This window comes from Bombina bombina, chromosome 3 (assembly GCF_027579735.1).
Source record: "Bombina bombina isolate aBomBom1 chromosome 3, aBomBom1.pri, whole genome shotgun sequence".
NCBI classification, from domain to species: domain Eukaryota; kingdom Metazoa; phylum Chordata; class Amphibia; order Anura; family Bombinatoridae; genus Bombina; species Bombina bombina.
This window is the reverse complement of record NC_069501.1, coordinates 1,127,951,130-1,127,964,973: the sequence shown is the minus strand read 5'-3', so window position 1 is coordinate 1,127,964,973 and position 13,844 is coordinate 1,127,951,130. Positions and strand designations below refer to the sequence as shown.

The 13,844-nt window shown below is 35.2% G+C and overlaps 1 protein-coding gene across 1 annotated transcript in view; it reads right to left on the bottom strand.

The window, feature by feature from the left end:
- ATP8A2 (ATPase phospholipid transporting 8A2) overlaps nt 1-13,844 on the bottom strand; it is a 1,256,305-nt gene that overhangs the window by 992,842 nt on the left and 249,619 nt on the right. The window contains exon 22 of the mRNA XM_053705572.1: nt 12,694-12,758. Coding sequence (XP_053561547.1) covers nt 12,694-12,758 — 65 coding nt within the window. The remainder of the gene's footprint in view (nt 1-12,693; nt 12,759-13,844) is intronic.

Below are 13,844 nucleotides of genomic sequence, written 5' to 3'. Positions count from 1 at the left end.
CTACATCTCACTCACCTAGGTCTACTAATAATATGACCCCTCCTAACATTTCAAGTATAAGGTCTCTGCAAACTTTCTTTTAAGACATGTCCATCTACAGCATCCTGCTTAAGCTCATAGCCACACAGATCTTGATATTTTAAGTAGTCTATATACCTGTATATATCATACATATCTATAGAGGGATTATTATGCAAAGGTAAACCTTTTTATTTTTTTCTTTCTAATTTACTCCTATTATCAATGTTTCTTCATTCTCTTGCTATCTTTATTTGAAAAAGACGGTTTCTTAGCTTTTTTTGGTTCAGTACTCTGGACAGCATTTTTTAATTGGTGGATGAATGTATCCACTCATCAGCAAGGACAACCCAGGTTGTTCACCAAAAATGGGCCGGCATCTAAACTTACATTTTTGCATTTCAAATAAAGATACCAACAGAATAAAGAAAATTTGATAATAGGAATAAATTAGAAAGTTGCTTAAAATGTCATGCTCTATCTGAATCATGAAAGACATTAACCACAACATTTTCTTTCATGATTCAGATAGAAAATACAATTTTAAACAACATTCCTGTTTACTTCTATTATCTAATTTGCTTCATTCTTTAGATATCTTTTGTTAAAGAAATAGCAATACACATAGGTGAGCCAATCACATGAGGCATCCTAGTGCAGCCACCAATCAGAAGCTACTGAGCCTATCTAGATATGCTTTTCAGGAAAGAATATCAAGAGAATGAAGCAAAATAGATAATAGAAGTAAATTAGAAAGTTGTTTAAAATGGTATTCTACATCTGAGTCATGAAAGAAAAAATGTGGGGTTAATGTCCCTTTAAGGCATTCACTTTACATTGGGTCTACTTTGCTTGGTTTTGGTTGGTTCATTTGGTTAGGCAGCTCCTATATTACTGCTTACTAGAAACAATTTGTTTGGCAGCATATTTTCGCAGTTAATAGGATGGCCCTCCCAAATATTGCTCTTCTCAAACATGTTTTTGCAGGTACACTGTTTCAACAAACTGCTGTTTAGTATCTCCCCATTTCCAGGATCTTGATATGAGCTTGCAATCAGATATGCCTTGCTATGTTAAGTAGCCTATATATCAATATACATCATCTACTGTATATGTATCTGGGGATTGTCTAACTGTAAACCTCTCCTATTAAGATAGCTGCTCATTTACTCTTGGGCCTATTTTGATTGGTTTAGTTTAGTTTATATGTTTAGTTTAAAAGTTTAAAAATTAGAGAGTTCAGGTGACAGAAAATGAGAAAGCTGTGGTAAATATGTGCAGTAATCATATATTATACTTGTATTGTGGGTAATACCATATAAGTTTATTACACAATTCCATTTATCGCTTGTCTTGGAAAGTTGCCTCTTATCCATGTATAATTGTGTTGCAGGACAATACTCTCATAATAATGTATCTTTGGAACCAATACCTCCTATTTTCATACTCTTTGTAATAAGTGCTTCTTGTCAATGTTTATTTTATATTTCATAATTGTAGCCAGAACAGCACTGAATTTTTTGTATGTCATTGATTACATGTTGTTTACCTGAGCTCTTCTCAATTAAAAGAAAAAAAAAATGCTCTGAAAACCTCTGAATTAAATGGCCATGATACCCAAATGTTGAAACACTTGAAAGTGACGCAGCATAGCTATAAAAAGCTGACTAGAAAATATCACCTGAACATCTCTATATAAAAAAAGAAGGATATTTTACCTCAAAATTTCCTCAGTAGCCACATCCCTTTGTAAAGGACTTCTAAGCAGCAAATCAGTATGTCTGTCCCAGGACAGCTAAGGGATTGAGCCTCATCCACCCTCATGTTATTTCCCTATTCAATTTAAGGATGTTTACTATGAAATCTCATGAGAGTTAAGTCAAATCTCATGAGATCACAGAAGAAGAGTTCATGACCTCAGCACTGTTGATGCTGATTGGCTGCAGTTCATTTCTTCATTTTTTTTTTTTTTACCTACAGCTGGACAGCAGCTGAATTATAACTTTTTACACAGAACTTACTCTGCTGAGATAAGGAAATTGTGAGGTAAAATATCTTTCTTTTTAACATAGAGATAGATGCTCAGATGATATTTTCCTGTCAGGGTTTTACAGTTATACTGCATCACTTTCAAGTGATTTAGCATATGAGTATTATGTCCCTTTAATCTGAAATTATTTGACAAAGCAATAAATACTCCTTATATATTGCTTCCAAATTTGAATTTTTAAAGGGCCAGTAAACGTACCAAATAATGTTATATAATTCTGCACATAGTGCAGAATTATATAACATTAGCTTAGCGCTAGCTTTATAAAACAAAGGGCTGCATAGATATTTACCTAAGAAAAACACTAGGATTGACTTTCACTTTAAGTTAGTTATAGGTGTGATCTATCACGCGCTAACATCCGCTGTGTGTAGTCGCTAGATTTATACTCCCAACCGCTTGTGACAAATTCTACCGTTACCTCCCTGCTTGTTTTAAAAATACTTATAGCATTGAAGTTAGCTTGTCCCTGACATGTTTCGTCACATTTGGCTTTATCAAAGGGTACCCATTTTTTAAACAAACAGGGAGGTAACGGTAGAACTTTTCACAAGCGGTTGGGAATATAATTCTAGCGACTACACACAGCGGATGTTAGCGCGTGATAGATCACACCTATAACTAACTTAAAGTGAATGTAAATTTTTATGCTAAAGTGCCTGGTTTTTAAAAAATTGATTAAAAACAGGGGCACTTTAATTCATCAAAATTTACATTTCACTCCTGTTGTGAAAAAAATACTTACCTTTTAATCTGGACAGCGGCTCCAGCTTCCTCCACCCGTCGCAAAGCCTCTTCCTGGGTCTAAAATGAGGAATCCAGCTTCCTCCAATCACGGCGTTGAATCAGACACTGATTCCCTCGGGGGGGAAGCCGTGATTGGAGGATGACCAATCCATCATTTCTGACATCAGAAATGGCTTGCGAGGACCGGAGGAAGCTGGATCGGATGTCAAGTTTAAAAGGTAAGATTTTTTTCACGAGTGAAATGTAAATTTTGATGAATTAAAGTGTCCCTGTTTTTTAATCAAATTTTTAAAAACTGGGCACTTTAGCATACAAATTTACATTCACTTTAAGCCAATATTCTATTGGTATTCTAAAAACCGCATCTAACTTACCATAAGCACATTAGTATAACCGTATTTAAGATATTTGGGAAGGTTAAGCACAGCCACACTGTGCAGCAATATCGTAATAAGTTATAATAACAGAATTGATGTAAAAGTTATCATAATGTATATATAGTTAGGCCAACCAAAATTCAGTTCCTTATGTACTCTGATACAAGCAGATGGGAATCACAAATTAATAGTTACAGCATGTTACGTGAAGTTATACGTTATGCAAAGTTAAAGCGAATATCCTTATAGGCGCAGACCGGGGAACCAGCATAAAAACTGTTAACCCTGTACAAAATATACTGAAATATACTGAACACAATAACAGAGTTATGATAACATTGATACTTATATTAATAAGTTACAAACAAAGTATATATATATATATTTGTTACATATGATATTGATGATAAATACTTAAAATCAATAACATGCTACGGATGTAAGCGCATGTAGCTACACACTCAAACTTATGTCTCAGATAAATATTCAAAACCCAAAACATGCTGCGGATGCAAGCGCATGTAGCTAGATACTGAAACCTGTGTCTCAATTGGTAGTATTCTTAGTTACTAAACCATTTAGAAACTATAATATGTTTACAGCATATATAACAATAGTATTCAAAGTATAAACCATAAGTCACAGTGGTACTTAAGTAACTGTCGATAGTAATTGTCGATAGTGGATATATTGAAATAGTCAACACTCCAATAAGATTAACACCTATAGAAATGTAAGTTCAGAAACCCATTATCAGTCAGATACCTAAGGTGTTAATAGCAAGACCATATAAACTAGTAAGCTATTGAAGATAAAAAAATCTAATATATAACATGCTGCGGATGTTAGCACATGTGGGTAAATACTAAAGCCTATGCCCCCATAAGCTTCACATATAGTTACTCATCAGTTAAGTTGTGTAACAACTCACAGTCGTAACAATAACAATTTTTAGAATTACAAATTAAGAGACACAACGGTATTCACACGATTATCCACAGTCACCCATCTATGAAGAAGTGCAATAGTTGATAACATAATGTTAGAATTTTAAATCTAGATACCCAGTACCAATCGAGTACCTTCTGAAGTTAACAGCACGAATATATAAAGTGTCAATCTGTCAAGCACAGCAATCATACACTGACTAAGTTAAGGGTAGGAGATACTATAACAATACCCAAGTAACAGAAGCAAGTAAATTGCACTTTATTATTTTGTATCCCTGGTATTGAAGCAATATTAATTTATGAGTCAGGGATGATATTATGGTAAAGTTAACCTAACTTGCATAATTACCAACAATTTCAAGCTGACACTTTCTTCACGGAAAGAACAGCAATAAGATTTCATTATAACCAACTCCTCTTAGAGGCCTATCGGGCAAGTGTAAAGCCATACCCTAGACATACGGAATAATTTGATTCCATTATATATATCAAGACTATGGAGTAACATCGACATCCTAGGTCAGGAGTCATATATATCCCCTTAAGGACCAGCGACGTACCCTGTATGTCGCTGGCCTTTTTTTGGGACTTGATTGTTTTATAGCGCGGTCTTGCCACCAGCGTTGAGACTGCTCTATTCCTCAAAGCCTGCTGGAGGGAGGGCATTAATAGCGTGTTCTTGCTAGACTTGTGCTATTATGTCCTGAAAAAACCCTTAACGACCAGTGACATACAGGGTACATTGTGGTCATTAAGGGGTTATATTAGAAAATATATCCTGCCACGGTTATAGAGTGCACCAATATACTCAACCTCAATCCCCCTGTGTTTTTAAATCTATTTTGTGTGTGTATGTCAATCATTTTGTTTTAAATCATCCTAATAAAGGTAAAATTTTTAATTTTAGCATTTCTCCACATCTTTACAATGATCTAATCTGCTCCTCTATAATAGCCATTTTAGGAAAGCGAGTGCTACACAAGTGTAAACTAGCATCAGTCTTAAGGCTCCGCTTGCAGTGTGTCACAGCCTTTAGACTGATATTTTTGTGTTGACTGCAACAAGGAGTGCCTACATTTAAATCTGTCCCCAATTAGCCTCAGCAAAGGATATACACATACTCAAGCTTATTATTTAAAGGTATGTCACAGGATTGCACAACAACATAAACTGAAAACATTTATTTTGTATAAAAGATACTTTGATATCCATGATACATTCTATGGTAATATTTTGATTATTTCTATAACATTCTTATGAATGGCACCAATAAAAAAAAATCTCCACAAATGACATATTTATCAAACTGCGGCACAGAACAAGCTTTTTATTATTTCTATCCAGTATTCTTTATTAAATATCCTGTAAAGTCCTGGCCTTAGGTTTACATGACTTCTAACAAACGAAAATAACTGTTTATGACTCTCACAACACATTGTCAATAAAGATACTACAAAAAAATATATATATATTTCAATCCAACATTCTGAAAGCTTCTTCAACAATGTATCAGTCACATTTCAAATAATAAAGGGCACTTGAACCATCTGAAAAATGTTTACACCTTTAGATTTACCACAGCCTTCTAAAGTCACTGGAAATTTGACCATAAAACACAAAATAAAAAAAATGTAGGCAACTGTACACTATATTACTTCAGAAACGTTCTCCAAGTTAATTTTGAGCAGCAACAATATTTCCACATCACTATTAAATGATGGCTGCTGTAATGAAATGTAGCTTCATGGAAACCGCAGATCAGTATTTAAGAATCCTTAAAGGGACATGAAACGCAAAAATGTTCTTCTGTGATTCAGACACAGGCCTCTATTTATCAAGGTCTGGCGGACCTGATCCGACACTGCGGATCAGGTCCGCCAGACCTCGCTGAATAAGGCCAGCAATACGGTCGCCGTATTCAGCATTGCACCAGCAGCTCACAAGAGCTGCTGGTGCAACGCCGCCCCCTGGAGACTCGCAGCCAATGGGCCGCCAGCAGGGGGTGTCAATCAACCCGATCGTACTCGATCGGGTTGATTTCCGGCGATGTCCGTCCGTCTGCTCAGAGCAGGCAGACATGTTATGGAGCAGCGGTCTTTGTGACCGCTGCTTCATAATTTGTGTTTCTGGCGAGTCTGAAGACTCGCCAGAAACAGAGGCCATCAAGCTCCATACGGAGCTTGATAAATATGGGCCAGAGCGTACAATTTTTAGAAGAAGTTTCCAATTTACGTCTATTATCAAATTTGCTTCATTCCCATGATATTCTTTGTTGAAGAGAGATACCTAGGTAGGTATCTAGAGCACTACATGGAGGGAAAAAGTGCTGCCATCTAGTGCTTGTGCAAATGGATAACATTCTTGGAAGACTGCTACCATATAGTGCTCCAGACATGTGCACACTCCTGAGACTACGTCCCTGCTTTTCAACAAAAGATACCAAAAGTAAATTAGATTTTTTTTAGAATTGCATGATCTATCTGAATCATGAAGCAAACATTTTGGGTTTCACGTCCCTTTAAGGAATGCATATAAATATATATGACAGGGCTAGATGTAGGTAAGGTTGCAGGATACATTTTTTTTCTGTTTTTCTTCTAGAGGGTTTTTGACTTGTGAACACCTCAGATCACACATTTGTAGTTCTGCTTTTTCCTAAGGCCACAAAAACTATGGTACAGATTGCGGCCACAAAAAGTTAAGATAATAATATAGCAAGTTAATATATTTTACATATTACTAGAAACATTTTGCTAAATATGTGATTGCCTTTATTTTTAATGAATAATGCAGTTGTTCTATAGCTGAAACTGCATATTTACTACTATTTAAAGAACAGGATGATTAAATGCATCTGTAAAGGCTTATTCAGTTATTCCTTTAGCAACTAATATAAGGGCATATGGGACCCCTATGAGTTAGAGGTTACTGTACTAATACACACAAACTCACACACAGTTATGTTAGGGTGCGTCTTAAATATCTCATGCACAATCTAGATTTCAGGATTAAAGGGACATTACAGCCAAAATTGGAAACCACATGGATGTATTTCAGTTTTGCATAGACTCATTTTTGTAATATGCATGTATTAGCAAAAATGCTTCTAATAAAAGTTACAGCTGTTTGAAAAGTGTATTTAAGTATGCACCGTGCACCAGCATTTTAAACGCAGCACTTGCTCAGAGATCTTAAGTTGCTTGTACCATCTGGTAATTACTCAGTTTGTTAATTGCTGACATAATACAAGCCCCACTGGCGCTCTGAGCAGCTGCGGTATTTAAGATGCTGGTGCACTGAGAATATCTAGCTATGCTTCACATGCACGTGCTGAGGAAAATGTTAACACTAAAACAGAGATAGCTTCTACTAGATGCATTTTAGCTAATACACGTATTGCAAATATGCTTCTATTTAAAGATGTAATAATTCTATGTGCATTTAAATTTTGACCAGAATGTCCCTTTAAGTCTGATAACTACCTGCCGTGGTACATTGCCTTGTACATTTGATTTCTCTTGATGTAAGGCTACCTTAAAGGGACATGTTACCCATATGCTAAATCACTTGCAAGTGATGACAAAAACTGACAAGAACATATCATAAGAAAATCTCTATGTAAAAACAAAAAGAAAAGATGTTACTTCAACATTTCTTCAGTTCACCAGAGTAGGATGTTATGTGAGTAGTTATCCTTCATCTGTTCTTTTTAATGTCACATGATAAAAAAAAACAACAGCCAATCAGTATCAGCTGTGCTTAGTTCACACTTTGCCTTACAGTGATCTCATAGGATTTCTCCATATTCTTGTGAGTATATAATAAACTGAAGAGGAAAATAAAGTGCCTGTGCTTGCTCACTTGTAAAGCCCTGGGACAAGCATCCTGATAAATGTTTAATCTCCTTTTACAATAGGATGTGCCTATTAAAGAAATGTTCATGTGATATTTTCTGGTCAACCTTTCCCAGATATGCTGCATCCCTTTAAGTGATTTAGCATCTGGGTAACATGTCCTCTTAACCTTAGAAATAGATTGGACCTTGCATAAATTCTTTCAGCAAAACGTAGGCATTCTTTAGAGGACTTATGCTGTTCCACAACCTATATCTCATAGATGGTTACTCAGCAACCCATTTGCTGCTCTATTAGTTTATAACCTGCACAGAACCAACAAAATAGAAAGTTAGCAATTACTGTAAGAATGTAATGGGTATACACAAGTAAGTAATGCAGATAGCAGATGGACTGCAGGTATTTGCAAATAAGCAATATGTCAAATATAATCCCTGGTTTATAATGACAATAGATTCCACATACCTTAAAGGGACACTAAACCCAATTTTTTTCTTTAATGATTCAGCTACAGCATGCAATTTTAAGAAACTTTTTTTATTCGTTCCTGTTATCAATTTTACTTCGTTCTTTTTCTATCTTTAGTTAAAAAGCAGGAATGTAAAGCTTAGTAGCGGGCCCATTTGTGGTTGAGATTCTGGGTTATGCTTGCTTATTGATTTGCTATATGTAGCCACCAAAAAGCAAGCACTATCCAGGGTGCTGAACCTAAAATGAGAGCTTTACATTACTGCTTTTTAAATAAATATAGCAAGAAAACAAAGAAAAATTGATAATAGGAATAAACTAGAAAGTCGCTTAAAGGGACACTGAACCCAAATTTTTTATTTTGTGATTCAGATAGAGCATGAAATTTTAAGCAACTTTCTAATTTACTCCTATTATCAAATTGTGTTTATTCTCTTTGTATCTTTATTTGAAATGCTAGAATGTAAGTTTAGATGCCGGCCCATTTTTGGTGAACAACCTGGGTTGTCCTTGCTGATTGGTGGATAAATTCATCCACCAATAAAAAAGTGCTGTCCAGAGTTCTGAACCCCAAAAAAGCTTAGATGCCTTCTTTTTCAAATAAAGATAGCAGGAGAACGAAGAAAAAATGATAATAGGAGTACATTAGAAAGTTGCTTAAAATTGCATGCTCTATCTGAATCACGAAAGAAAAAATTTGGGTTCAGTGTCCCTTTAAAATTGCATGCTCTATACGAATCATGATAGAAAAAAAATTGGGTTTAGTATCCCTTTAAGTATATTACTGAGTTGAAGGCAGGTTTTTGTTTTGGAGTATGTTGGTATACAAAGTAATATATGATTCCAAACATGTATTGAGCATTCAGCTTATTGCTATGATATGTGTAGTTAGTGAACTTGGAGAAACCTTTTATACGGTTACACCTAATTATTTTTCTCTATTTGTGGAACATAGTTGTCTCTACCACTGATATTCCAGCTGTACCCAACCTATATGACTTAATTTAACCAACTGCTCTACAAATTCTATGACACTTTTCCCCAGCTGAAGGTACGTTACAGGATATTAATACACTATCAACTACCAACAGATACATTGAGGTCAGTGGCTGAGGCGGCACTGGCTAGTATCAGAGCCAGATAAACACACCCCCGATAGAGGTAGCTTAAATTCACCACCGCTACAGTACATCATACAGTATCAGTGCTAAATGTTAAAAAGCTATTCCTCCTGTAAGCTGCATCCCCTCTTGCCTGATTGGTCTAACTGTGCTGTCTGCCTATTGGTTGACAGCAGCAGCACAGAATACCAGGTAACCAGTGGGAGGCAGAAGTTATGCAAGTTGTGTGACATTTGTAAAATATTCTCAGCAAAAATGCTCACAATATTAAAGCAATTTGTAGAAAAATCTAAAAAATAGAAGCTCTAGCATAATTTCTACCCTACCTCTTTTTCTTGCATATTTCTGCCCTAGTTTTCTTATGAAAACATCTTGGACACACCCATGAGGCAAATATGATAGCTGACTCACCTGGTGCTTTTTCTTGGTTAACCTAATTATGTCAAATTACACCTGACCTGTCAGTCAAGGGAGGCTGAGCTCTTCGCTGCCTCTCTCCCTGTATTTGCAGCAAAGCGCAGAAAATTTGGTGATTTTATTTTATTATTTTCATTTTACTTTTAAATGATTTACTTTTTCTTTTCAAAAGAGGTGAGGCTCTGTCTCCCCTGCCTCACCTGACTGCATGTCCCTGAACAGATTCTTAGTTGTGTCTGTTGTATGCCTAGTAATATTCTAACTTATTGCTATAACTCATACATTTAGAACTACTGTTATAGTTGTATGGTATTGCTACCTCTATAGTATTGCTTAATATATTATAATGGATCTAAAAATTAGGACCACTGTATGAACACTCAGTTACTCTGTAGGTTACACTATCATAAGATCACTTAGCCTGCACATACTTCAATGAAAAATAAATAACCTTATCTTGCCCCTTTAAATTGTATGAGTTTATCCATCACCTTCTTTTGTTGCTTTTTTCATAATACATTTCTGTTGTGTTATCCCACTGTGCAAGGATAAGGAACGTGCTAGAGGGGTGTGTTTTTTTTAGAACATTTATTACAAATGTGTAAATCCATTCTTGAAATAGCCTAGAAGATATTATTTCTCCATCAATATTATTTTAAGTTAATCAGAATTGTGCAGATCGATATCCAAATATCCAAAAAACACATATCCTTTCAGATACATAATTGAAAGGTTTTGAGTACATGACCCTTTAACTGGCACCAGGGAACATTTTATACATGGACAAACAAGACAAATAGTTGTATGGGTTACAGAGGCGTTCTATTGTACAAATAAAATGCTTTACTTCATTAGAAATCTATTCAATTTCTTTTTTTAAATAAATTAGTTATTTTTTTACTAGGCACATAACTCCTATGGGTCTTTCTAGGCTAGTGATTAGAGCATATGTATGTATGCCTGCTTTTGTGTGGTCTACCAGCTGTATCCTCATCTGGAGTGGTATGGGAGTGAGCTTAGTACACTATTTTGACTATGGGCTCCATTTATCAATTGTCAAGCGGACATGATTTGCTGTGGCATTTAACATTGCACAAGCATTTCACCAGAAATGCTTTGTGCAATACAGCCCCCTGCTCATTGGCGGATAAAATGTATGTGTTTATATGTGTATATATGTCTGTAAATACATATATACACATATAAATATCTAAATACATATGTACACATATATATATATATATATATATATATAAATATACATACATACACATATTTATTTATGTGTATGTATGTATCTCTATGTTAAAGCCCTTTGCCTGCCTTTTTTCCCCTAACACCTGAGACCTCATATCTTTATTTTTATTAGATGGTGTTATTATGAGTGTAACTGTACTTTGTTATGTATTTTTGATGTATTTTGTGACACTTTTGTTTCCTAAAACAGTTAACCTCAGCTCTGAGGATGCACTAACCCAACGCCCATTAACTTGAATTGAGCTCATGCCCGACATGCATAAATTCCGCAATAAACCCCTTATCGCTTGCGTGTAACTGTTAGCGCTCCACTCATGATCTGGCCCTATGACAAATAATATTTTAAAAGCAAATTACATTTTAAATGCATTTTGATGACTTACCAGAAAAGCATAAAATGCACTGCAAGAAATATGTGATACAATAAATACACAAGACCATTTAGCTTCTATTGGCTGAGCCTGAAAATCATCATCACCCAGGGTCAGATCTTTTTCTTGTTGAATCTCAGTGTAACAGCAAGTGGGTATTAAATGAGGCCTTTAAGCTGCAGTATTGTATACCCCACTGACTTAATTATATCTAGCCCGTAAATTGTCTATTGTATCCATCAGTTACTCATATGTATGCTGCTGGTTATTTCACAGAAGCTATGAAAGTGGTCTTAAAATTAAACGTCAGACAATTCATTAAAATCTTTGGGGGTACATGAATGACAGAGACCCTCCCAGCATTCAGCATATAAGAACTTCCACACTTAATACAAACAAGAAAGGATAGGCCCATATACAGCATTACAGGATTAAAATAAGATATATGTACAGATCTATGAATAAAAAACTTGATGGATGTAAGAGCAGATAATTTAGCCTCCTTTTTGACACCTCAAGTGTTGACAAGTGGAGCACACCTTTGTATAAACTAATGATGACATATCAGTGCCAGTTATTTCTCTTGAACAGAATCGTGAACTATATCAGGAACTGATTAAAATGATGCTGACAGTTGGACAAAATAATGTTCTTGTTAGAATTTATATAAAAAAAAAAAGTCAGTTGTGTATTTCCTAGACAACTAAATCATTAAACAGCAGTGACAGATTTATAGTTTTCTTGTGTGAGAAAAAAATTCAACATTTTGCAGATGATAAATTTCAGTGACAATAGATTAGATTCACTTGGAGAGGCCTAAGGCGTTTACCAATGATAATTCACTTGAAAGTAAAAATGACATAGAAGTTCGCTGCCACATCTCTACAACACGAAAAATATCACGCTTTTTTTTATAATACTAAAAACAAAAGCTAATAAGGAGTCCCTCATTAGTCTCACATCTGCCATATGACACAGCATAACATACTTTGTAACTGTTTTGTTCATTAATTAAAACATAGCATCTATAGAATGCAGGATTTTTACACAAGCCATTACTTACATCCAGAGAGTCCTCGTTCACCATGATAAGTGACATTGTTTGTGAAACGAGCCGACAAGAGTAACCTGTCAATATAAAAATATAATGTTAAATTCCACAAAAAAAGCAACAATTTAGACATACAAGAAATAGTGGAAATAATTTATGAATGATTTTTTAATGCTGAGTGCCTTTAGATTAACATTTCCATATGTTAATAATAAATCTGTAACCAAGAACATTAAAATCCATGTTTTCTTATATTTTATTAAACATAAATAACTCTACACCTGAGACCTCATATCTTTGAGCATTTGTAACTTTTGTGTCAATTTTTTTTTCCAAGAATTTTTATTAGATGTTGTTATTATGAGTGTAACTTTACTTTGTAATGTATTTGTGTGAGACTTTTTTTGTTTCACAAAACAGCTCTGAGTACTCGCTAACCCGACGAGCATTAACTTAAATTGCGCTCAAGCGATCGAGTTTACTCTCAACTTGTAATACAAGCGCAATTTAATCTGCATGCAAACAATCACAAAAACCCAATATTTCTTGCGCGCAAACATTTGCGCTCCACTTATATCCTGGGCCAAAATATATTAAAACATGTATTTATTTATCAAACACCCAGAGTCAAATAAGTATCTGAGGAACAGATAAAGAAGGTCTGGAATAGATAAACTGTGAACTGCGCACTATTCAAAGTTGTACATAAGAGATTTTCCCAAATGTTATGTTGGGTAAACCTCTTTACAAGTAACAATGGAAATTCAAGATTTTGGATGGCATAAGCTGCGAACTACCAGTAGATCTATAAAGGCTGACCTACAGATCAGTGTTGAAAGATTTCAAATTTGGCACAAAAAAACCCCCATAAATTATGCTTACCTGATCATTTTCTTTTCTTCCGATGGAAAGAGTCCACAGCTGCAGTCATTACTTTTGGGAAATAAGAAGCTGGCCACCAGAGGAGGCAAAGACACCCCAGCCAAAGGCTTAAATACTCCTCCCACTTCCCTCATCCCCCAGTCATTCTGCCGAGGAACAAGGAACAGTATAAGAAATATAAGGGTGAAAAAGGTGCGAGAAGAATAAAAAACAAAGACGCCTACCTAAAAAAAACGGTTGGGGAGCTGTGGACTCTTTCCATCGGAAGAAAAGAAAATTAT